General features: G+C 61.5%; 5 protein-coding genes across 5 annotated transcripts; all 5 read right to left on the bottom strand.

Moving 5' to 3' along the window:
* Window positions 1–883: 883 nt before the first annotated feature.
* Window positions 884–4,057, bottom strand: LMXM_20_0640 (putative kinesin heavy chain; the record flags this gene model as incomplete). The annotated part of the gene is made up of 1 exon (XM_003875082.1): window positions 884–4,057. The coding sequence occupies one exon, from the start codon at window positions 4,055–4,057 to the stop codon at window positions 884–886; it is 3,174 nt and encodes a 1,057-aa protein (XP_003875131.1).
* A 2,012-nt stretch (window positions 4,058–6,069) lies between these two features.
* LMXM_20_0630 (conserved hypothetical protein) lies at window positions 6,070–9,705 on the bottom strand (the record flags this gene model as incomplete). The annotated part of the gene is made up of 1 exon (XM_003875081.1): window positions 6,070–9,705. The coding sequence occupies one exon, from the start codon at window positions 9,703–9,705 to the stop codon at window positions 6,070–6,072; it is 3,636 nt and encodes a 1,211-aa protein (XP_003875130.1).
* Window positions 9,706–11,348: 1,643 nt separating this feature from the next.
* Window positions 11,349–15,899, bottom strand: LMXM_20_0620 (conserved hypothetical protein; the record flags this gene model as incomplete). The annotated part of the gene is made up of 1 exon (XM_003875080.1): window positions 11,349–15,899. One exon carries the CDS (start codon window positions 15,897–15,899, stop codon window positions 11,349–11,351), a length of 4,551 nt encoding a protein of 1,516 aa, XP_003875129.1.
* A 1,366-nt stretch (window positions 15,900–17,265) lies between these two features.
* Window positions 17,266–18,492, bottom strand: LMXM_20_0600 (conserved hypothetical protein; the record flags this gene model as incomplete). The annotated part of the gene is made up of 1 exon (XM_003875079.1): window positions 17,266–18,492. One exon carries the CDS (start codon window positions 18,490–18,492, stop codon window positions 17,266–17,268), a length of 1,227 nt encoding a protein of 408 aa, XP_003875128.1.
* A 1,008-nt stretch (window positions 18,493–19,500) lies between these two features.
* LMXM_20_0590 (conserved hypothetical protein) lies at window positions 19,501–21,348 on the bottom strand (the record flags this gene model as incomplete). Its single annotated transcript, XM_003875078.1, has 1 exon — window positions 19,501–21,348. One exon carries the CDS (start codon window positions 21,346–21,348, stop codon window positions 19,501–19,503), a length of 1,848 nt encoding a protein of 615 aa, XP_003875127.1.
* Window positions 21,349–25,104: the final 3,756 nt, after the last annotated feature.

Genomic DNA, 25,104 nt, shown 5'->3' with positions numbered 1-25,104 from the left:
GAGGGGCAGGAGCGTGGCCGTGCCGGACCCGCCTGTAGACATGATGTGCGTGCCTTCATCGCGGACACGAGTTTCGCAAAGACATCAGACACCCACCCACGTACCCACCCACCCACACACACACACGCACAGACAGACACACGCGCACCAAAGCCGTTAAGCAGCACGTCTCTCTCTCTTTCATCTTTCTAGCCGTGCTGCCTATACCCTGCGCTACCTTACTGGTTGCTGTGTGCGTATGGGTTACTCGTATATACATGCGCGAGCGCGTCACTAAAACGTGTGTGCGTGTGTGCGCAAGGGAGGGGAGGGGGGAGGGACGAAACGGAAAGGGCGAGACGGCGTACACGCACTAGACGCCATCGCGCCCTCCAACACGCTTCTCTAAAACAATAGAAAACAACGAGAAAGCCTATCATCATGATAATATCCCACTCGACACAGACGTAGATAGACCACGCTGAGCCAATGACTCAATCACCAACTTGCCCACCCCACCCAAACTCCACCTCGCCGGCCGCCTGCCTTTAACAAGAAGCTGTGACCGCAGACAAAACACTGAGAGGACGAGGCGTGAGGGGTCGGCAATGGTGTCAGGAGCTTCTGAGACAATACGGCATAAACTGCGCACCGCCGGCTAGACTTCTCGGTAGTGCGATTTTCCAGATGCCGCCCAAGAGGAGCTCTGCACACCCACACACACACACACAAATGACGCGTGTGCGATGCTGTACGACAGCAACCACCCCTACACTTCCTACGGCCAGAGTGAACGCCGCCTCTGCGACACTATGGGAACGCAAGACGATAGCTCTGCATCGCGGTCGTGCAAGCACACGCGGAGAGAGAGGGAGAGGAATACCCTCATCAGTTGTAGACGATGTCAGTCCTCGGGCTCTGTGGTGAGCCGTGTCACAGTCGATCGCAGTGGTGTTGTGTCCGAGGAGAGGCTCAGCAGCACATTCTCACCGGACGCCCTCGACGACAGGATGCCGGTTGAGATATCCGGGATGGAGGGGCGGTTCCTGCTTTCAATCATAGCGCCGCCACGCGCCAGATCGACAGAAGCGTGGATAGCCATGAGGTTCAAGGCATCCGCGTCCATTGCGCCACTGCACCCAGCCTCGTGCTGCTGGTGCTGTGCTGGTGGTGGAAAGACAAAGCGGAGGGAGCCACGCTGGCCCTCGGCGGGGCATGGCATCTCCTTTCGGCTCACAAGCTCTTCGTACCGCCGACGCCAGTAGTTGGCATCATTGCGCGCCATCTCGAGCGGCCCTCGTAGGCTGTCCCGTCCCTTCTCCAAGCGCTCTCGCAGCTCTTTGTTTATCATGTACTCCCGCTTCAGTTCATCCTTCACGGTGGCAAGGTGGCCGCGGCGGAGGTCCAGAATGCGCTGTTTCGACTGCAACTCTGCCAGTGCCTCTTTGTGCTGCTGCAGCAGCGCGCTGTGGTCAGAATGAAGCGAGGCGAGCTGCTCCTCGAGGCGACGAACACACTCCGCATGTGCTCCGGGTGTCATTCCACCCCGGCCACAGGAGCCGACCTGCGACGCACCGCTGTCATTCTGTCCTACCGAGGCGGCGCGCGACACCCACTGTTGCGCCGCTGCCGTCCCAGTCGACACGCTTATCGACCCCGACATGAGGCTGTCACGGTAATGGCTTGCAACACAGTGTTGCGGCTGAGACTTCGATCTGCTCGGCTGTGGCGGGTCTGCTTCCGCGCCCGGCTGAAGACGCGGATTGGGTGATTGCCCGTCTGGGAGGTTGCTGCTGCCGGTGATGTGCCGCCCGCTGCTCTCCGTCACGCTGCCCACGGCGCTCACATCCACTCCGTGTACAGAAGTCAGCGGATGGGACATGGGGCCTTCCAATGTGCATTCATTGATCGACACCGATGGCGCATGCCTCGGAAGTGACGGCTGCGGGGCTGCTGCGACGGTATACTCTTGGCACGTTTCCGCGGTGCACAGCGTTCGCCGCCGCTCACGGCTCGTGCCTGCCCCATACATGTAGGCGTGGAACTGGTCGACGGCCTGCCGGGCCTGCCGAAGGGGGTGGCCGTAGGCTGCCATGCACTGCATGAGGTCTTTGATCTCGCTTGCCTGGGCACGGAGGAGAACCGTGCATTGCTGCAGCAGCGCGTCTTGGGTTGCCGCGCGCTTCAAGGACGCGGAGTGTGCGTCCTCCCAGACGCCTATTTCCTCCTGAAAACTCTGCACCTTGTCGATGTAGCCGTCGCGCTCCTCCTGCAGAGCGCTGATGATGTCCTGGGCGCTGTTGAGGCTGTCATGCAGCTGCGCCACCTCAGCGCGGAGATTCTGTAACCGCGCCTGCTCCGTGGCACGCTCCTCAAGCAGTTCACTGATGCGGGATGTGTCCGCTTCCCTCGTCATTAAAGACGCTGTAGCAGTGGCGGCGCTCGACAGCTTTCGCGATGCAGCGACGGGGAAGTCCGGCGTCCCTTTACAGCTGTCCACTGCTCCACTCGCCATGCTCAGTTGCTGCACCTTCACGTGCAGCCGCTCGATCTCCTCCTTGGCCGTCTCCAACATGCGCCGCAGCTGCGCCGCGGTGAGGTCACGGTTCACGACGGCCTTGTTCTCGATAGCCTTGGCGCGAGCACCGAAGCGCAGCGTCGACAGCGTCTCTTGCGCGTGGCAAGGGGATGGGCTGCAGCAGATCACGAGGGCCGTGTGCGAGTTGCCACCGAGAGAGTCTTTCAAGATCTTCGTCAGAACACTGTCGCGGTACGGCGTGTGCGTGGCGTTGTGATCTGTCAGGGACATGATAACCATGCCGAGAGTGGAGAGGGACTTGTTGATCAGCTTTGCCTCCTCCAGGCGCAGCCCTGTCGCGTTGGTTTTCCCGACCTTCTCGCTACCAGCGAGGTCCACCAAGTACAACTTTCCTACGGTCGACACCCCCTGCGCGCGGTCGACGCTCTTGATCGTCAGGTTCAGCAGGCAATGGCTGCGACTGCTCGTCTCGTTCATCGCCGTGGCTGAGGTGGCCCGATGCTTGAGACCACTCTTCACCAAGTGCAGCACATCCCTGGCGGACGACACATGCGGGGTGCAACATCCATCGATGTAGAACGAGTTGGTGCTAACATCCTCGCGCAACTGTAGCTTGCGTGGCCCTAGCGGCAGCGTTGGAGCGATACCAGCCGACGATGAAGGCATCGCGCCGGACGGGTTGGGGACAAGGAGGTCGCGAATCTGCTCCATGTACACCTCTACAAAGAACATCTGCACGTCGAACTCCTTGGACGGGTCTGCGTGGGCGATGGCGTCGAAGATGTCGTGCACCGCACGCGGAATGACGCCGCTGACGGCGTCGCCGGTAAAGGCGGACCGCACACCTGCCGCACTCCTCACCGTACACCGCGGCGGGCCACTGCGGGAGAACGCAGAAGACGGCGATGCTGGAGCCGCTGGCGACAACGGTGGAGCGTAAGAGACCGACACGGTGGCGGCGGTACACATTGTTGTCGACTTGTTCACCGTTGCATAGCAGTGCTCCGAGGCGTCACTGCCGGTAGCGTTTTGAAGCGTGTTGATTTGCTTCAGCTCCCCGAGCGGAGTGACGGTGGCGCGGGTGCGGCAGAAGGATGTTGTCGACGTGGGCGGAGGTGGCGTGGCTGCGATGCCTCTTGTTGTTGCTATCGCTGAAGTCGCCGGGTGGCCCGTCTTGGTATGGTAGCTGCTGAGCTTCGGGCGCGTTGCCCTGGGAGACATGCCAACCGCCTGCAAGTTTTGCTGAGGTGCTTGCTGCTGCTTCTGCTCTTCTCGTCGCTCTTCGTCTTCCTCTTCCGCTTGCGCTCCCTGACGCTGGTAAGCGTCAGACTCCCCCTCTCCGTGCTCCTCTTCGGTGAGCCGCGCGTGCGCAGGACTGTCCTCCTCCTTCGGTTTCTCGTTGACATCCTCCTCGTTGGTGTCTGCGTTGAAGGTGACACCTGCAGAGGGCCTGCCTGAGTTGCAGCTCGTGGCCCATGCACCACCATTCACTTCTCCGAACATCGTGTGCGTCTTGCCGCTCCCTGTCTGCCCGTACATGAAGATGGTGCCGTTGTAGCCGGAGAGGACATCCACTACGATGGGACGGGCAACGTGTTCGTAGACATCGGCCTGCTTCGCATTTGGCCGAAAGACATGCGAAAAGGTAAAGGAGTGCCGCCCTGGCGAAGCACCGGCGTCGCCGACACCGTCGCCTCTGCTCGCCGTCACCGCACCACCGGTCGCGCAGCCACCGTTCACAGCACCACTGCCGGCGGTAGGAGCGACATAGCAGTCGATGGCATCGGGGCATTGGTCAGAAAAAGATATGCACAAGTCGCCTTGGATGCGCTTTTCGCTCGCGTTGAGGGGTCTTACGCGACAGCACACGCGGACGTGATCGAACGAGTCGCGCATCCCCTTCATTCACCGATAACGGCAACTGGGAAGAGGAAGGGAGGGGGGCACCTGCGGAGAGAGTATCTGTGTTTGTGGACTAACCTCTTGCCCAAATCCGCCAGACTCTCCTAACAGGGGCGGCGTTGTGGACAATGAGGGGAGGACGGGGTGTGTCGGTGGGGGAGGGGGTGGGAGGAGCGAAGGAAGAGATGTCACGTTGCCCTGCGCGCGCACGTGCGAGTACATGCACCGATGGCAAGTGTGTTTGGGGTGTGCGCGTCTGCGTCCCCCCTCCCCTCGGTGGGCGGTATCTGTATACCGGCCTCCCCCTGCGCACCTCAGGACTGGGATGTGGTGTGCGCCTGAGTAGCAGGCGGAGTCGCCAATCCGCCGCAGAGCTACACGCTGAGAGAGAGATCGAGGGATGGAAGCAAAGGAGTAGGAGGAATGGCTTGGCGAGGCGCCTGAGGGTGGCGATGGCGGAAGGTCGATGCCACCTGTGGGGTCGTAGGAGGATCTACAAAGAATAGGAAAGCTAAAGAAAAAGGGGGAGGGGAGAGGGGCAATCTACGTACAAGGGGGACACGGGGCAGCCACGACAAGGTGAGCAGGCTGAGCAGTGGCCCTGCGTTTTGGGGACCGCTGTCACGCACACAGCGAAAAGAATGCGAGGGCAGAGAAAGAAGATGTGCGTTACAGAGCTTGAGCGATGGAGAGCGCTCAGGGTTCTATCAGCACCTGTAGGCGTGTGTGCGTGAGTGAGGGTAGGCGTGCTCTCCGCGGCGGCTCTCGCAGAAACACATGGAGTAAGGGGAGACGTTGCTGTTATGGCGGTAGGCAGTGTGTGGGTGTGTGGGGGGGGGGTGGAGGGACGCTCGGTGCACGAGAGTGTGCGATGATTAAAGAGTGATGGTCATTATTTTACCGAACAGAGGAGATACAAGCGCATACGATCTCGTGCAGCAGAGTGCCGGCGTGGAAGGAAGAAAAAGAGAACAAGTGAGGGGAAGTGGGAGAGCCGTTATGGAAAGCGACAACACACCAGACCTTCGGAGTGCAGCAACCTATGCACACGTACACGCAGACGTCAATGGCAAGACGGAAGAGACGAGGGGGAGGAGGGCGAGGGGGGGGGGCATTCCTGTTTCGAGGGTGATCGCCGCCCTTCACGCATAATCCGAGAGCCGGCGCACCGCTTTTGGGCATGTCCTCATATTCCGATGTTCTGGGGGTGGATTTGGGTAGAGGTAGTAGTAGTGTGCGTGCATCTATGGGCGTTTACGGACTCACAATGTTCGTAAGCGGATCTAAGTGAAGAGAAGGGAGAGAGGGAGGCAATGATGGTGTTGAGGGCGACGGGTGGGGGAGAAGGGCGTGTGGCGAAACAGCGAGGGAAGAAAAAAAAGTGAACAAAGAACAGCCAGCGGACTAAGCGCGTCGGATACACCGTTTGATACGCACACCCACACAAGGGCAAGGGCAGAAGGTGTTAGGGGCGCGCATGGCACAATCTCAGTTCGGCAGCCTTGTCGATAGTGAGGCCCTGTTTTCGCTTTCCCCTTATGTGCCTCCTCACATGGACCTCCGCCTCGCCCTTACAGCACCTCCCTACGGATGGATCCGCTACTCACACCACATCCTCCCTGCCCACATGCCATGAGATTCTGCCGCGCTTATGATCCCCGCCTTGGGGGGAGGCCCAGGTGATGCGCCGCCACCCCCTGATCGACGGCCTCCTTCGGGGAGACAACACTTGTCGCGTGCAACGGGCGGCGCATGACTGCGTCACGGCGTGTCTGCGATCCACTTCGACGCCCTCCGCTCCTGCCAGGTCCGCCAAGTGCGTAATCTGCACTACCAGCCAAGGCACCGCTATGATCGCCAGTCACGTCCTTGTCGATGCGGTAGCTGTGCGCGTGCAACAGGCGGTTCTTCGAAACCGAGCTTCGCTTGGACACTGGCTCCAGCAGAGGTGTGGCCACTAAAATGCCGTCGTATGAGGCGTGACCACTGCTGCGATTCACACTGGGGCCTCTGCTGGCTGCTGCGACCAGGGGTGATGCCCTCAGAGATAGGGTTGATGATGGTGCGTCGAAGTTGATGCCGGAGAACGACCCACGCGTGCTGCCGCTCTCCGGCGCGGTCATCTGCCGTGGCCGCTTGACATCCGACTTGCTCTGAATGCTGGTGGCGGCGGTGGCAACCGACGCAGCCGCTAGAGTGCTCAAGGAAGGCGGCGCTACAGGTGGCAGCGCGGTCTTGGCCCGATCAGCGCCATCACGCGCAGTTGGGGGAGGCGGCACAACGTCCGACTTGCGCACTAGCGTCGGGCGCTGGAGGGGAGCCGCACGCCGCACGCCGTCGACAAGAGGAGGCTTCGATGCGTCGTCGGTGTGCACCTGCCGATTCGCTGCGGCCACCGCGCTTGCGCTTCCCCCTGTCGGTGGGACTGGGCCTGTCAAATGCACGGCGTCCTCATCATACCTGCCCTCCTCACAGGCGAGCTCGGACGGCCGGTACGTCACGCTCACCAGCGACGGCGCCGAACGGGGCGACGCAGCAGGGGATAGTTGTAGGTCTGTCTTCCGCTTTGCACGCACAGAGGACTGACCCGTGCGGCCGGTGATACAGCTCTCGTCAGCCCCGGTAGCAACTGGGATCTCCGTCGAGGTCAGGTTCCAGAGCTGCTGGCGCATGGCACCAGCGTCAGTGTCGTCCTCGTGGTCGTCGAGGTCTAGGGAGGCGCTTCTAATTGGGCTCACAGACTCATTTGGAAGTTGGTAGGGCGGTACGTTACTCATCCCGCTCACCTCGGTACTGCCCCCCGCGCCGGGCTGCTGTTGTGGGTAGGCACCGTAGTGCATGCAGGGCGCCGCAACACACCTGCCGTGCCGTGCCGGTGAGCAGCCGCTTTCGGTGCCGTTGTCTGCACTGGAGAGTCGCAGCGCTGACAATGTTGGCATCCAGCGCTTCCCCTGGACACCATCATCATCGCCTAGCCCATCACTTAAAGCACTGGAGAGGTCCTCGATACCGTCGCTCCACAGATTATTCTGCTGCGGAGTACAGCTCGGTGCTTGTTCCCCACCGTTTGCGCTACCTTGCTGTTGCTCTTGCTGAGTCTGCTGCATTGCGGTTGCACGTCCCATCATGCCGCCGAGCCCCTGCACCTCTGCAGCGGTCGTCTTTTGGGCTGCAGCCGCCGTCCCAGCACTCACCAGTGACCGCGGCCCACGCCACACAGGAGTCAGTGATACGCTCGTACTTGATGGAGCGTCGACCATAACCAACCGTTGTTGTCCTGCTGAGGTGCGCATGTGCACCTGACGCGCGTACAGTCCGGCACTTTCCCTGTCCCCCTCACCTCTGCGAACACTGTGGGTCCCACCGTGCTGCATTTGAGTGCTGTTTGGTGGTTGTGCGCGTCGACCGGGCGAGCCGCCACCAGTGTCGCTTCCAGCGCCGTCACCGCCTTCGTCGCCCATGCCGTATTCCGTGACAAGCGGCTCACGAATGCTCACGTCGCGCGGGAGCGCCTTGCGGCCTTTGTGCGCATTTGGCGCGTGGGTTCCACCGACCGGCGTGGGTGCGGGACAAAGATGCCTGTCCAGCGACGATCCCCGTGAGCTGATCAGAACGCTGGGGCTCGCAGTAGGGCGCTGCCGAGCCCTTTCCATCTCTCTCGTCTCACGAAGCATCAGCGCCTGCGTCTGCACCTGCTGCTGCAGCCCGCGCACCAGCCGCTCGAGCTCCTGCTGGCGCACCCGCATCCGCTGCACACACTTTGTAACGGCCATGAGGTGATGGTGCAGCGTGGAGCCTTTGTGCAGGTCGGCGCTCCTGTGGACGCCATCGGCGCAGCAGCCCGTGAAGGCGAAGGGGCACACGATCAGTGATGGCAGCTCGTAGTCACTCACCACCGGCGAAGAGGTGGAGGGGCGATTACCGGCAACTGCCTTTGCAGTGCGCGCTGGCCGGCTGCGTAGGGCGACAGTGCCGCCAGATTCTCTGTTCGCTCTGCTGCCCGGTCGAAAGTTCGCGTCAGCGCTCTCTTCGCTGTCGACGCGGAGGCTGTGACATTGGTGCGGGCTGGGCAGGTGATGCGGCTCTTCGCTGCGGCTTAACAGTGATGGTGACTCGACGGTGTTCGCTGGAGTGCAAGACACAAACTGCAGCGCGTGAAGAGGGGCATTCGGCTGCAGCACACCTCTAATGTGACTCGAAGCAGCTCCGTCGGTTCGCTGTTTGAGCAACGAGGCAGAGCGCTTCTTCTGCTGCTGCTGATAGTGATGTCGTGCAGGGCTGACATTGCTCACGGGTTCACTCTTCTCAGTGTCCAGCCCTGAGCAGTCGAGTGGTGCTGCACCGACGTCTGTGATGGCGCTGGGGGACTGCAGGCCGTGCGGCAGCACTTTCGCGGCGCAGACTGAGGGCACCGCCGACGTGGCGAGCGCTTCTGTGACCATTCTGCTTCCCTTGAGCGATGCGACCTCCGTCGACGTCGAGAAGGCGAGGAGAGTGCTCGGTAATGCTGGCTGATGGAAGAGCAGCTGTTGCTGTTCTTCCATCTCCTCTCCTTGTGCTGCTCCGTTTTGAAGCACCGCAGCAACGGCATCAGAATCACATGCCGAGGGCAGGGACGTGTCATCGGTGGGCTCAGCAACGTCTACGTTCTTCAGCTGCGCCTTGACTTGCTGTCGCAGCCGCGCCATTGATGAGCGACGCGACGGCGCGTTCAGCCTGTTAGAGGGTGGTGGGTGCGCCGCGGTCACCATCACGGTCGCGCTTGATTTGCAAGGGGCTGCAGTCGCACTAGGATGAGGATTGATATCTTCGACCTCGGTGTCCCTTGCTGAATGAGGTGACGGCGTTGCAGACGTGGCCGAAAGAGGAGATGCTATGATGTCATGCGGCACTGGCATGTGGGCTGCTCTGCAGTTGAGCCCCACGTGTTCCTCGGTGGAGACCCGGGTGGCATCCGTGTGGGGCGATATGCCGTCCAAGACGGGCACATGCATCTCCCTCGCCTGGCCCACCTGCTGTTTCCTAATGGTCTGCACAAGCGCAGAAGCCTTACTGGACGGAGATGGCGACGGGGGCTGACGCTTGTTGCGTTTCGGAGTGTGGTGGCCGTGCTTGGCAAATTCCAGGTGCTGCGAGACACCTGCGCCTCCATCCGTGATGCCAGCCACAGCGCTGGTCGTGCAGCTACCACCACCGCCTCTGGTCCTGTGCGGTGCTGCTGAGAGTGGGTCGTGCGAGATGGAGGCCCTATTTACATCCAGCGGTGCCAATGCTTGTCGCAGCATTTGCACGACAGCGAGCGGGTTTATCGTTGCCCGTTTTGTGTGTTTTCGCGGCAGGTACGGCCACGTGCTGGAGTGTCTGTATGGAGACGTCTTCGCCCAGACGCTGCGGAATGCATCCACAGGCACTGTGCGCGTGTGATGTCGCCCCAGCCTCTGGTGCCAGTTCAGGGAGAGAATGCGCGTGTGCGTGTATGTATGTGTGTGTGTGGGGGGGGGGGGGGCGGTGAGAGGAGAGAGGAGACGGCGGCTCTGCTTCACAAGTCACAAGGCGAACAAAACCAGTAAACCAATGCAACAGGATCTGCAGGGAGCAGCGGAAGAAAAAATAACAAAGCGTACATGAGCAACGATGGGAGCGGGAGAGACGGCTCTGGTTGCAGTGGTGGTGGGGGTGGGGATGGTGGGGAAGAAGCTCATGTACTGCCGAGCGGATGAGAAGAGAACAGAGAAGATGCAAAAAGGCGGAAGCACCCCCCACGAAAAAAACAACATTTAATATCGCCCAAGAAACGCCGCCCTACGCCACGATAACCGCAGTACCAGCAGCAAGTCACAAAAGGGAGGGGGTGGTGGTGGTGAGCCCGGCGGCCTTGGTGCCACACTTGAAATGCACGCGCAGCTTTTCACCTTACGGGAAAGAAACGGACTAACAAGGCCTTTGTGGCTGCGAGCAGGGGAAGGGTGGGTGCGCGCGCGCCTGAGTGGCCCTATGAGTGTGTATGCGGCTTCTAAGTCTATGAGTTGCAGAGGCGTGTGTGTGGTGTGCCGTTGTTGCTTTCCCTGACCGTGCTTGCGTGGGTGAGGAGGCTGCCAGCGTTGGATGCGGCGTACGGATGCACTTGCGTCTATCTGTTTATATATATATATATACATGTAACTCCCCCGAGGAAGCTCTTTTCCCGTTGAGGAAGGGGGTGAGGGTGGACTTCTGCTGCAGCTGTGGATGCGTATGTGCATATTGCGTGAGTGTCGGAGGGAGGTGGGACATCCATCGCAGTGGCCGCCACCGCAGAAGGAAAATCGGAGCAGGAGAGCAGCAGGAGAGGCCACGTACGGCAAGAGGAAAGGCATATTATAACGCAGATGCGCAGGGAGAAGGAGATTTGGGGGCGGGGGAGGGAAAGAGCGACGAAGGCGCTATCATGAGGCAGGCAATGAGGGGGGAGGGCAGAGAGACGAAGAGGGCATCGAAGGCGAAAACACACGAGGCCCCCCTCCTCACCTTCCTCTTCCGCTGTGATTCATCTCTCGCTGGTCATTCATCCCTGCAGCGCTGCCTCCCCACCCCGCAGCCTTCATGCGCTTCGTGGCAAAAGGTGCGCTTCGCTGTCAACGAGCGATGCCCTTTCCATTCTCCCACTCTTTCAGTTATTCGACGAGCGGCTTCTGCACAGAGGGAGGAGATGGGGGAGGGGGGTGGTGGTGGTGGTGGTGGCGCAGCTACTAGCACCACCATAACGGCATTCACACACCGTGGCTGTCTCCTTTTCTTTTTGTCTCCCAGTGACGCTGCTTGTCTTCGCTCACGCGGTGGATTGCGCCACACGCGCACACATGAGGTTTGCCGCGCAGGCAACAACAACAAAAACGGCTTGCAGTACACACACACACACACCTTCGAAGACCTCCAAGCACGGAGAGACTTACGTCAGGGTATGCTCAAGCCACTGCAGCCTCTCCCACTCTTGCGCCGAGTAGTCGTAGAGCAGCAGTTTCTTCACGCGCATGAGCACCTCTTTATCGGTCTCGATCGCATGCTTCCCTTCAGAGGCAGCGCCAGCACCCGTACCCCTGTCATGGTGGGAGGGGGGGCTCACGTATTGCTCATGCTGACGGAGTCGCATGGCGAGTTGACGCAGCAGCGCTTGCTCTTCCGAGTCCATGGAGGCTAGAGAGCACCCCGCATGGATATCCATTTCCTGGCCCGCTTCACCAGTAGGGGCATCGGAAGCCTCCGCCATACGCGCGCAGCTCTTGTCCGGCAAGCACCGTGAGAGAAGCGAGATCGGCTCGTTGGGGCCAGAGGTAACAGGCACACTAGTGGGGCAGTCGCGGTGCCCCCACAGCTGATTCGCCTCCCCGACCGAGTACACGCACAGCTCATCAAGGCCGACACAAACACAGGATATCGTGCGCCCCACTGCGCCGCGGAGACCATTGAAGCTCATCGTGGTCGCGGACACGCCGTTCGCCGCCCCATCTTTGGCCCAAGCGGACGCGTCCGTGAGTGACTCCTGCAGCGTCGTCGCGCTCGCCGGCAGCATTGGCGTCGTGGACAGCGGCCCAACCATCAGCGTGAAGGAGCTGCAGTCCTCCTTGATGCAGCACTCCACGACGGACAAGGTGTCACCGTCAACGGCAAAACAGGTACCGTTGGCGGCGACGAACACCGTGCAAAACGCGTTATCGAGGTGGTGATCACGAACCCTGAACACGCGAGAACGTTGCACGAGAGGGCTATCGCTGAGGCGCGCCGCCCAGAGACACTGAGCGCGCAGCACAAGGGCATCCTCCCCGTAGTGCTGGACATACGCGCCACGGCTGTTTCTGCCGGCTCCGCCGTCCGCGTCAAGCATGGGTGCATCGCCAGCCGACACCCCTAGAGGATGGTTCAGTGTGGCTGATACAGAGCACGCTGTGTCGTCTTGCACCGACGACGCTCCTGCAGCACCAGCGACATTGGTGACCGGAGGGGTGCTTAGTGCTGCAGTCGCTGCCAGAGCACCGCCTGCGTCACCGCATCCGCGGCGGCCGCTCCGACTGCCCTGCCGTTGATGTGTGGATGTGAAAGATAAGCCGGAGATATGAGACAGTGACGACAGCGCCGCTGCTGTCCCCACCTGCCCCGTGGTTGGTGTTGGCAAATATATGTTGTACGTCACCGGCGATGCACCCTTTCGTTGTAGCTGCCGCCGTTTTGAGCCGTGGCTGCGATGCGGCTGAAGCAAGCGCACATCCTCCGGCGATGTCGAAAATGAGGCGGGACGCGTGGTGGAGCCGCCACCACTCTCGCGAGCGGGGACTTCACCCCCCGACCTGGGACCTTTAGTGGCAGCGCGGCTCGCGGGAAGGACCGCGCTTGCCTTGGTGTGCAAGCCTCGCGGATTTTGCATGTTGTACAGCCGAACTGTCCCGTATGGCAGACGCCGCTCGCATTTTGAGAGGGAGGAGAGACGTACAATCGAAAAGCGCAGCTCCAGCGCGAGGCCGTCCTCGCAGCTGAGAGCCACCGCGACCTGCGACGCCCCCACTGCCACATCAACGGAGGTGGGAAGTCGCACCTCCGCGCCGACTGGAGCTGATGCGGCAGCGGCTAGAGGATGAGACGTGCCGTGTGCCGACTGGTGCTGTTGTGCGTACTGCTGCCGAGAAACGGGCATCTGTGTGTGACGGTCACGCGATGGCCTACGACTGCCCCTCTCGCCATGTCCTCTCGCGGCCGCCCATCGATGGCGCTGACGCGCGCGACGCTCGCTTTTCTGCTCTGTGAGGTCCAGCAGAGACACGTGCGCGGCTGCCTTCGTTAGGGCAGGGATTTCCAGCAGCCCCACTCCGCCGGCGTTGCCGCTTCCGTTGTTGGCACCGTCTGCGATTCTAGTGCGGCGCAGCAGTATCTTCGGCGCGCTCTCCGCTCGCCTGTGGGACAGACTGCGCGCCAACAACGCCGGCTCGGCAGTGTCTGTGCCGTGGTGGTGATGATGTCGCGCGTGACGCATCGAACTGCTAGTCAGTGCTCGACGCCCACCATTCGCAATGCCCTCGTCAGCTTCGCCGCTTGAGCTGTGGCCACTACCATCACTGCCGCTGCTGTAGCTTCGCGCGGTACTGGCGCCTGACCTGTCGAGCCCGAAGTCTTCATCGGTCGCCGTTCCGTAGTCCCCGTCGCCATTGTCGTTCTCTTTACGCGCCCTTTCCGCCATGTCGCCCGCGCCCATCACCGGGGCGGCGCCTCCCACATAGCTGAGAGTTCCGTCGTCGCTCAGTAGCCCGGCGTCTTCATCGTCGCCGCTGCTGCAGCGCCGGCCACCCACTGCCGGTCCGTCGTCATCACTGCTGTCGTTTGGGCTACACTGCCGCAGTCGCTGTGGGAGGGAATGCGTTGGAGTGCGCAAACTCGACCGCTGAATGTTCTGCGCGGTTGCCACACTCATGGAAGAGAGTGTTGGGGTTGCGTTGGAGGCCTCTGTGTCCTCACCACCGTCACAGCTCTGGCCATTGACGCTGCGATGCCAAAGTTCAGCCGACCCGGCCACTGTGCCTCTGCGCTGGACAACGCTGTTGCAGGACTTGTTGCTGACAGCGGTGCCCCCTTGTAGCGTTGATGTGGACGATGACAAGCTGAGGTAGAAAACCGATGAGTTCTCGGCGCGCTGGCTCGTTGTCGTACCACCCACAGAGTCCTGTATGGACATGATGGAGGATCGTCCGCCTCCGTAAGGTTGACGCGCGGATGGGTTGCCGGTAGCGGTGCCTGGAGCAGCCTCCTGCGCGATGGCACCGGCAACCGAAGGCGGCGGTGACCCTGCTGCGGCTGTAGCTGACACAAAGCGGTTGCTTACGTGGCCGTCGGAACTCACCAATGTCTGAAGCAGGGGCACGTCGAGTGCATGACGCCCAATGTGCAGTGCCCACAGAGGCTTTACGAGAACTGGCCGACCCATCTCCGCTCCTTGGATGGCGTGCCTGCGAGTGAGGCGGCGCAGCTGACTGCTGCTCAGTGGCAAACCGGTAGCCGCACCGGCTGGTACTGCTGCGGCTGTCATCGTGGCTGGCACTGAGACAGCTGAAGTGTGATGCGCTCCTCCCGTCAGCACAGCAGCGCTGTCGCACCGGCGATCTGTCGTGACGGCATCAAGTCGCCCTGGGCGACTGGAGGCTTTCCCTCCCGGGGCACTACCCGCCAGAACGCCTCCGAAACCGGTGTCCGCAGACATTGACAGAGGCTGCCGGAGACCGGGCGAGCTAGCCGACGCCGCGCGCGTCGTATGAGGCGGGACGCCACTCTTGCCCTCAAACGGGTGGCTGCCGCCACTGCGAAGACGCACAGTGGCCGACGTCGCCAAAGCCGCGCCCGTGCTTGCTGTTCCCCTGCCACTGCTCAACGAGGAGCGTCGACGAGGGTGCTTGTGTTGTGCTTGGTGCAGCTTTGAATGCTGTGATTGATGCAGCGTTAGTGGTTGATCGTCGCTACGGAGCTGCACTGTCAAGGGCAGGTGCGCTGACTTGGGCTGCAGCTTGCGCCATCGCTGGATATCGCCCGGCCCGGCAGGGAGGAGGATGAGGTGCGTCGGGGTAGAAATAAACACGAGCGCAATATAGGATAACGCAGAGGCCTTTTCCAGCTTCTCTGGCGTCGTTTCCATTTCGTGCGGGAAGTCGACCAGTATCGAGGCACCGGTGCCGGGGCTGCTGCTAGCGCGTGTTCTCTGCGACCCCGTTGTGCTCCCGCATCTGCTTGCCCGATTAGAGGCTCGCTTGTCGCAGGAGGTGTAGGACGACAAGGTGGTGGTCGGGTGCGCGTCTGCAGCGGACGTCGGAATCGCGAACGCCTTCACTGAGGTAATGGGGTCGTGCACAAACAGGGAGACCAGACACGAGCCATTGGTGATGGAGTACACGTAGAAGCGTCGATCGTAAGAGCCGAGAAAGACAAGGTCGGCGTCTCTGTCCGGTGAGAGGTCTGCGCAGAGGCAGTTGGACGGCACATGAAAGACGCAGGTGGGCATGGCGCCTTCAGGACTCCAGGACCTACCTGCGGGGCGCGGAGTGGTGGTGGTGCCTCCTCCGCCGGCGCGAGCACCTCCGGCTGTCCTAGCACCGCCGTTAAGAGGCGGTGAAGCGCGCGGCAGTGAGCTGGTGCTGTCGGTTCGCTGATACAGCGGCCCCCCCACGCTTGCAGCGCGACCATCACCACCCTCCGTGGACGAGGTCGCGTTCATGTTGGCGGGCTCACTGCCTGCCTGCTGTTGCTGGGTCGGCTTCAGGAAGTGGTCAATGACCTCGCACTGCCCTTCAAGGGTGACGAGGACGAGGCGGCTCTGAATGGGTGTGTACAGCACTACGGAGATGGTCGCCGCCAGCACGCGCAGGAAGAGCGGTTCGCGGTGGTCTGGCTTTACGACGCACAACAGGCCCTCCGTTGTGCCCACAATCACCTCCTCGAGTCCGTCGCCGTCGACGTCATACGAGACCATGGCGTTCGCGAGAACCGACCCCTCCGCGGCCAGCTTGCGGAACTCCCAGCAGTCAAGAAGGATGGAGGGCAGGCGGCGCTGCCAAAGAAAGGGTTTTGGGTCAGACGAGGCGGAGGCCAGAGACGCAGCCGGCTCATACGGCGTCATCGACTGGCGCGTGGCGCCACCGCCACTCACCACCAATGGCCCATCAGCCGCATCGCCTTTTCGTCGACGTGCAGTCGCTGTTGAGTCAGTGTCCGTCGCATGCGCGTGAGAGGAGGGCAACGGAGAAGCCAAAGACGACATAGGAGCTGTTTCGCTACTGTTGCCATAGGACATGAGCTTAGCCCTTCGGTGAGGCAGTCGAGAGCGGCGCAGGCGATGCGGCGCCTCAAGACCAAAAACAAAAACAAAACGAGAAGGGGTGGCGAAAGAAAAGCCGGTCGGCTACGATAAGCAAGGAATGGTAAAGGCGACTGCCGTTGATGCGAGCTCGCGTAGGGGTCTGTGAGTGTCCTGGTGCGTGTGCCGTTAGTAAGTCAGCGCCGAGAGACGCGCGAATGCGTACTGACGCCTCAGTCACCACCTCCAGCGAGGCGTTCGTGGGGAGGGAGCCTATGCAGTTTTCTTGGGCTGCTGTGTTTTAGGTTGGCGTCGTCGTCCCACCTTTTCCCCACGCGCACAAGTCCGGGCGCAACAACGAATGAAAGCAACAAAACTGTCTTGATGACGTTATCGTCCGTCGCTTCAGTGTGGACACAGACGCACGGGCACGTGCCCAAGGAACGGGTGGAGGAGAGGATGGAAGAGGGAGAGAGGGGGCAGTGCATCGAGGAGAGCGAGACCGAGAGCGATCGATGGAAACAGAAGGCTTGGCATGTACTTGCGGAGAAGGAGGCTTCGAAATCGAAAACTGATGACGCTGGCCAAGGGGGTCACAGCATCACTGGGTCTGTACAGCCGAGAGCAACATGGCTTTGAGACAAAGACCACGACGAGCACACTGAGAGCGCCGGTCGGGGAAGGTGGAGCGAGCATACCGTCATAACGCCGCCCATGCAAAGCACTCTGAGATGACGTTCCACACCTTGATTGATTCACCAGCGGCGCGCATGTGAGTAGGTGACCCCAGCTCGCAGGCAAACTCAGGCATGAATGCCTTCCGTGTCAAGTTTACCAACCCACCCCCTCAAGACATGCACAGACACACACACGCACACAGACACGACTGCCCGTATGCGCGGGGCAAAGCAAACCACATTTGTTTTTTCTCCCGGACGGCTCCTCCTCAAAGAGTCCGACAGGCATGAGCAAACCGCGACATCCATCATTGATGTGCAGTGGCTAGCACCACTGCCATTCCTGTTCCAGCCTTCCTCGACTGTTACTTCGCCTCAAAGGTCTCCACGCGCGAGTCTGGCTGATTCGACTTGTTGGTGAGCTGAACCGTGTGTGTCTCGTGAAACACGTCGCTCAAGGAGAGGTTCGCCTCGTCGCGCAGATGGTCGTAGAGGCGCTTGAACTCCAGGTGAACTTTTGAACTCCGTCCAGGTGGCACACGTCGACCACAGTTAACATAGTTAACGAAGTCCTCCACAACGAAGGCCGTGTTCGCCTGCCGCTGAAGAGCCTCGCGGCGCATCGACTCCTCGAAGGACTTCTCGGGAAAGCGACTAGAAGAGGTGGACGCAGCGCGGTCGCCGTGGTCGCCGAGCAGGTAGGCGCTCCACTCTTTCCGCTTCCGCTCGCCGAGAAGTTCCATGTGCTGCTTCACAATCTGGGCGTAGAGAGAGCGATGTCGGCGCGGACACATGAGGCTCACAGTGCCGTTCCTAAAGTCGAACTTGGAGTAGTACTCTGCAAAACGTAAAAGACAAAAGTAGACAGCTTCACCGAGGCGCTCATCGTCCTGCCCGATTCCCTCATATACGGGCGGCAGCTGGAAGATGTCGAGCGCCCTTCGGACATCGGGCAAAGTGAGCTCGCCGTACGAGCCAGTCGGCACAAAGATGGGCAGCAACCCAAGTTCCTGTAGCACCATCAAGGACATGGTCGTCATGGTGAAGCTGTTGAACATGGCCTTGTCCGGCGCCACCACCTCGCACCTCTTCGCCCATTCCTTGACGAGGTACACGTAGGCGCCGTAAAAGTCAGGAAGCACGTGGTGAATCTCCGCGAGTATCTTGGAGTTTGCCACCCCACCGAGGTTGCCGATCGTGAGGTCACACCGAATCCCACTGACTGCGTCCTGGAACTGTAGCACAGGGATGGAGGCGTGGACGAGGCGAACGTTTTCCATCCCCATTTCCACAGCCTCGCGCCCCACGCGCGCGAGCCGCTTGAGGTTTTGCGCATCCACCACCTCTATCCCGCTCAGCCACGGCGAAAAGTTACGGAATGTAAGGGACAGATCGGCGTCGGCATCGGTGGTGCAGAATCCCGTGGCGAGCGAGCCGAAAAGCTGCAGCTCCACCTTGTTGACGCACCGGGAGCACAGGTCGACCATGCGCAATAGGAGGTCAGCGACAACCTCCTTGTCATTTGACGTCACCCGGGACGCCCTGTACTTTGCGATGCTCTCCGCAATGAACTTTCGCCTGCCTGTCTGCATCTCGGAAGTTCGTGTGACTGCTTCGCACAGCGAGGTACCGGCACACCTCGAACACACAGACGAACACTCCTTCGAAGTGAGCCTCAGCCAAGGCAATCAGCCGCACTCCTCCTTCTCTCTCGTATGTGTGTGTGTGTGTGTGTGCGACGATAGAGTAACTGGCGGCGCCTCGCCCAGCACGCGTCGAGCGTACGCGTGTTTTCGTACCTGCGCGTCTTTCTGCGGTGAGTGGAAGGCACAGAGGACACAGGGGATGCGTCTCCCTGTCGCACGCGCCGCACAAGCCGACCTGCGTTGTGCTGAGAGAACGAGAGAACAACAACAACAAAAAAAACAGATGGGGAAAGGCAAAGGAACGGATGGGGCGCTGCCACCGAAGAGTGCATGTGTGCGCGTGCGCGTGGGTGTGAGGCGCTCTTTGCTTGGCTGCCCTTCACCGCAACGAACGGGGTGGCGGCGCTTTCATAACCACACGTCTGTGCGCGGTAATGAACAACAACAACGGCACGAACAAGAGAGGGATACGATGGCGGAAAAAGAAGAGGGCAGAGATGGCGGCGGTGGCGGTAGTGATGTGGCGTAGCCATCGACAAGCAACGATACACACACACACACAAAGGCATGAGGAATGAGAGAGAGGGAGGGAGGGAGAGCCGCAGAGACGGCTAGAGCTGGAAGGCCACCACCGCATGCACACACACAGAGAGAGAAGCAAAATGCGTCTGCCCTCCCTCCCTCTCTCATCGCTCTCCTGGGAAAGCGCAGAAGGGACCACAAGAAGAGACGAAACACGTAGGGAGGCGACACGCCGTTGCACACCCTCTTCACCGTGCTTGCAGCTCCGTCTAACTCTTCACTCGATTCGGCCCATCCTCGCCTGTTTCACTTTCGCCTTCGGACGCGATGCAAGACAGCCAAGCGCACGTACGCTGGCTATGAGTCGACGGTGCCCATGCAGTATTGCTTCCGTACTTTCTTTGTTGGTACCAGACCACTCGTGGTCCTAGCTCAACGCACAAAGTAGGCGTTGGTGAAGGGCACGGGCTGCTCACTCATCGAGCCACGCGCAACCGACGACCACCAATGCTCCCCTCCATCCACCACGTCAGCGGGGAGCTGCACTCGGAATGAAAGCCCCGACGCATCGGACGCGCCATGCTGCGCATCCTCGTCGACGTCGTCCGGCATACCTGTGGAACCGCTGGCGCTCTGCTTGCCGCCGGTTCCCGAGGCAGCGCCACCGCTGGCGGCGCCGATGTTACCGCTGGCGCCGGCACCAGCGCGACGACGATGGCTCCCAGGAGACCGGGAGGAAGTCACCGCCTGTGAAGAGGGTCGAAACTTTGTGCGGAGAAAGCGGAGCAGAAAGAACTTCACGAGCATTGGGACCATGAAGAAGTCGTGGATACGGTACTGTGTGAGAGTGGAATGGAAGGCGGCGTCGAACATCGGGTCCGAAAGAAGCCAGAGCGTGCCGCTCAGATAGGGCTGCGGTTGGGGCGACTCTACCGTGGCTGGCTCGTACTCTAGGGAGAGGCGCAGCCGCACGTGCGCAGCGAGCATGCGCACATCGCTGAGCGACACGTACACCTGCAGATAGCGCCCGCGCGCGATGGGGAGGTCGGCGTTGAGAGACACCCTGAAGTTGCCGCTGTACTCCACCTCGACTTCAGCATCCAGGACGGAGAGCGAGCGCGTTGTGTCCGTGGTGTGCCTCGCGCCGCAAGTATGTGCGGCCGTCACTCCTGCCGTGGCAACAGTCGAGGAAGGCCCTGCTGCTGGCGAGCTCAGGTCAGCCCCTCCGTGCGCCCCACTGCTGCCGCTGAGGCGAGCAGAGTGTGCCATAGAGCCCTTCACACTCCGCTCACGGCCAGCTGCCCCTGCACCTGCCGCGGTGCCGGACTCATCGCCTGAGCTTCGGTACCGGAGGCTAGTCAGCATCGACGGGTCCATCGCCGAGCGGGCAGCTGCGTTCAGTGCGTCCCCGCTGACGTCGCTTTGCCGCTCTGCGTTCACCGTTGAGGCGGCGAGGGGCTGCATCAGATTCGTATACGAGAACGACCCACCCGACACGGGCGATTGCATCTGAGGATTCTGTGACTGCTGCTGCTGTGTCTGCTTCCCTAATCCACTCGGATTGCCCAGCGACATCCCTGCAGCAGCGCGCTGCTGTGCCACCGTCGCAACGCCGCTAGGACCCATGCTGTCCAAGGAGGCCATGCTCCCAAGACCACCAGCCAAAGGTGCAGCAGGCACGGCAGAGGAAGACGCGGACGCTCCCGTGACGCCCGCAGCGGGTTTGCTGCTGCCCCCGCCCCCGCCGTGGGAGAGGTACAACGCCTTGATCACAGGAGGTTTGCCGCCCCAGTCTTTGATGCGAAAGTCGGCAAAGGAGGCGATCCCCTTGTCTTCTAGCAGCGCGCTAATCTGCTCCTCTAGCTGCGCCTTTAGGGCGTTGAGGAACGGCAACTCGGACAACACTTCGGCGCTGCTTACGCTGTCAGCATCGCCGTCGCACACAGTGCCGTCAACGCTCGCGGGCGCAGCGAATTTCGTTGAAGCATTGCTTTCTCCGGGCGCGCCGGGCAGCTGCTCTGGAGGAGGGGATGAGACACTTGCGCCGCCCCGTGCAGCGACCACCTCTGCAGTCTCTCTTGCCTGCTGCTCAGCCAACGCGGCGTGCAACATGTCCAGTACCGCATTCACGAAGCGTTGCAGCCACAGCGTGCCCTCAGCATGGCGCCGGGGGATGTGCGTGCGACGGGTTGGTATGTGTCGAAGGCGCTGCTTCTTGATCGCCAAGAGACCAATAAGCCCGGCAACAAACAGTAGCACGTGAAGAAGGGTGCCAAGCATGTCCGGTGTTTGTGCATGTACTGGCTTGTCGTGAGTGCAAACGGTTCACTCGCTTGCTGTCAAGCGGTGGGAGAGGGGGGGGAGGGCTCGGCCGAGGCTGTTGTGCAGCAGCGTATGTGCGTGTGTGTGTGGACGTATGTACTCTAATGCGGATGCGAAGGGCGGGCTGCGCAGTGGTGATGAGGAGAAGGACCGGCACAGAGATGACGGGCTAAGAAGTCGCGCGGAGGGCAGTCACGTGAGAGGCATCGACGGTGGAGCGAAGAGAAACACGGCTGGCCTCGGAGGCCCATCAAGGTAACCTGCAGAAGAGGCAGCTGCAGCGGTGTGAGGCGCATGAGGGCACGAGCCCGTGGCGGCCAAGGAGCCAGCGGAAAGATGACGGAGCGAGGTAAAGAGACGAGCAGCCGGAAAAAACGACAGCCTAGTTCTGCTGCATGACCGCATCGCCAAGATGACGCGGGCCTTTGTTCCCTTTCCCCTCTTCCTCCGGTGCTCTCATGTGTGCACGCTTTCCTGTGCCCCCCCCCAACAACCCATTCACGTCAGCCTTGTACCGGGGAATGCTAAAAAAAAGAACAGCAAGGGAGCGCTGACACGCATCAAAACAACCCCCCAATGCAGCGAAGGACACAGGCGCACAAATGCCGCATCCCGCGCCATCAATTTTCGTGTTTTGCTCTTGTATTGCTGCGTACACCTTCTGCAGGCGGAGACGCAGCGGGCTTCGCGAGTGACGGAGTGAGCGCTGATGCGCCGGTCTCACGGCCCGCTTCAGTACAGGGAAAGCGAGGGATGCACATAGGCGGAAGGAAAGGTGAGCAGAGCGGCACACTGTCGCTCAGGCATACGGGGAGATACAATGACGCAGTGCAGCGCTCCTGCCTTTCACTATATCTTCCCACGCGTCCGTTCCACCACGTACACGTCAGCCGACAGATGCAGGCAACCACCGCTCACCTGGGCCTGTTGCACCACGGCTCCATCCCCGGCCCGCCAGAACGAACCGTCCTGCCGTCGGATCGGGGCCGTGCGTCGCGCGGGCTCGCCCTCTCCCCCCTCGGCCCCTCGTCAGGTACGTGCTGCACGACCGGCGCCAGGCGGCCTTGCGTGGACGGCATGCCCGGACCTGTGCGGGCCGCGTCCAGGGTCCTGCTGGAGGGCGGTGGCGGTGGCGCCTGCCGCGCGGGTGGTAGGGGATGGGTCTAGGCGCATGCTCGATGAGGTCGGGGACGAAGTTGGCCAGCCTCAGGCCAGGGCCCTCGCTGAGGCCCTGCACCCGGCCGGCACGCCGTGCCTCTTCCCGAGTCGCTGCAAGCCGCGGCATTGCATAATATGATGCGGGCACTCGCCACACATGTGGGCCGGGGGAGGACTCGATGGCGCAACTCGCGGTGCTGGCGTCATGCCTCCGGCATCTGCGCCTCATCAGCCCACCCAGTCACATGGAGAGGATGCCGCATGCTTCGCGCGCATGCACTGTGGGGCTGGTCGGCATTGAGTCTCTCCGCACCTTTCTCGTCCGTCACTCGTGCGCTGCCAGCCTCGCGCTGCACTGCTCGGATGCCATACGCCATGCCAGCTGCACCTGGCAACGCGTGCGCACAGCGCTCGCACTCTTGCACCCTGGGCACGGCGTCAGGACGGCGTTGTTGGCTGGGGGCGGGGGGTTGCTGCTATTATATTCCATTTCCGTCGATGCCATGGGGGCATGTCTGGACAGCTTGCCCGCATGTGCCTGGGCACAAAGGGCTCGCAGCCTGCCATTCCGAAGGGGGCGCAGGGGGCAGCCGCAGACACCAAACGGGGGAGGCCCTCGCAGCGTAACATGAGGTGTGCTCTGAGCCTCGAGCGATCCGCGAATCTCGCGTAGCGTCTTCGGCGCAGCGCCAGGTCGGACGCTCTCATAGCAGAAGCAGGCGGGGGCGGGGGTACCACAATGCTAGTGGAGGAGCCGCCAGCGCACCATCCGCACTCCATGCGACTCACATGGAGCTGGGCGAGGATGGACTCTTGTCGCTCCGTGAGCTCAGGGTCCTTGCTCATTGGTGTGGGACGGTTGCCGCCGAGTACCTCTCGTCGTGGCGTGCCGCATCGCGCACCGCGATTTCGGGGGGTGGGTGGGGGATGCCCGCCTGGCGGCTGAGAAGCCGTGATCGGGTCGTTGATCCATGCAGTCGGCGTCGGTCCCGCTGACATTACTGATTTCGCATGCTTGTCAACTTCCTCATCGTTCGGCATCGTGCAGAGACCAAAGGCAACCGAAAATGAGAGGTGTGTGCGACGGGCCAGTAGCGCCCGCAAGTTGTGCCAAGGTACGCCGCCATAGGCCCTCTTCGGACGTTGTGCGGCCCGTGAGGAGGGAGAGCGACTCCGCAACAGCGCCTACGCTTGTTCTTCTGTGCCTCGGATGAGAGACGTGGCCTCGCAGCAGGTCAAGCCCACTCCCCATCCGCTCCACTGCTCCGCACCCAGCGAGTCCACCACAAGGATGAAGAGGAGAGGGCCTAGGCCTGACCCTTGCGGGCCTCCGCATGTAAGAAATCCATGACCCAGCGAGTGCGGTACGGGCCTACAGATTGACCTGCCGCAGTGCCGTGATCTGCACAGCCGAAGGCGCGAGCGTAGGGTCCGCAAGCACCGCTCCGATTTTTGTACCTGGCCAGCGCGCTGCACCGCTTTGTGGAGGCACAAGTCCAGGGGGTCTGCGGTGGAGCGGTGGGGACGGAAGTCAGGTCGCTGCGGTTGGGTGGCTTGCCTGCCAGATGGTCGCGCAGTCGTCGCGAGATCATCCGTTCGAGGGGCTCGTATAGAGTCATGGTCAACGTCGCAGAGCGGTCGGGCGCGGAGCCGCCGTCGGGCTCGTGCGGTTTCAGGAGGGGCTCACTGTGCTCCTCTTTTCCACGTAGCAGCGACGCGGCCAGTGGCGACCCTCTGGCTTTAGATGCTCAGCCGCAGTGGACTACGCGGTGTGCCATCGCTGAGCTCATCCACCATGAACGGTTTGAGAGGCGTGGACCTGCACCTCGGTGGGGCACGGAGGTGGGGCGCGCTGCCGGATGTCGCCTCGGCGTCTGTTGGTGCGTCTTCCCCAATGCGCTGGCCTGCTCTTGCGCACTCAGGTGGCGGTAGCCCTGTCGCATTGCTGGCGTGTGCGGTGCAGGGGAACATGGACAGACTCGATCGGTGCCCGTGATCGAGGGTCGCTGAAGGGGGGGGGGGTGAGAGGGCGTTGCGCGACTGTATCCACCCTTCAAGACTGGCTTGTTGGAGCACCTTGAGCATATCGGAGATGGCGATGCTCGGGAGACACGCAGGGTACCCTCTCGAGAACTGCTTCCCATCGCGTCAGCTCTGGCGTGCAGGGCGTTGCGTGGCGGCGTTTGTCGTGGGTGTGACGGCATGGGCGATTCGCTCTCCCTGCGTGGTGCGCTGTCGGGGTGCGGTGGTGGCCGGTGTCAGCGCGGCACTCTGAAGCCGGCGCGTCCTCGCTTCTATACCGCTGCGGGGGGCATGGTTGTCTGTGCGGATGGATTCGGCGATCCAGGCACGATGCGGGTTTCCTGCTCACCTTGTGGGATGAGCAAAATAGTGGGAGAGACTGAGACACCCCCCAGCACGAGCAGGAGTAAAAATGGGTGAGCACATTCGACAGGAGACGGCCAGCAACCAGCAACGGTGGCAGGGAACGTAAACATAGAAAAAGAAGAAGAAAAAAAAAAGACACGGAGGGCGCGGGAAGGAAAGCGCGCGAGT

The sequence above is a fragment of the Leishmania mexicana genome, chromosome 20 (assembly GCF_000234665.1).
Source record: "Leishmania mexicana MHOM/GT/2001/U1103 complete genome, chromosome 20".
NCBI lineage: Eukaryota > Euglenozoa > Kinetoplastea > Trypanosomatida > Trypanosomatidae > Leishmania > Leishmania mexicana.
Note: the sequence above shows the minus strand (reverse complement) of the source record. Positions and strands in the feature narration are given on the sequence as shown.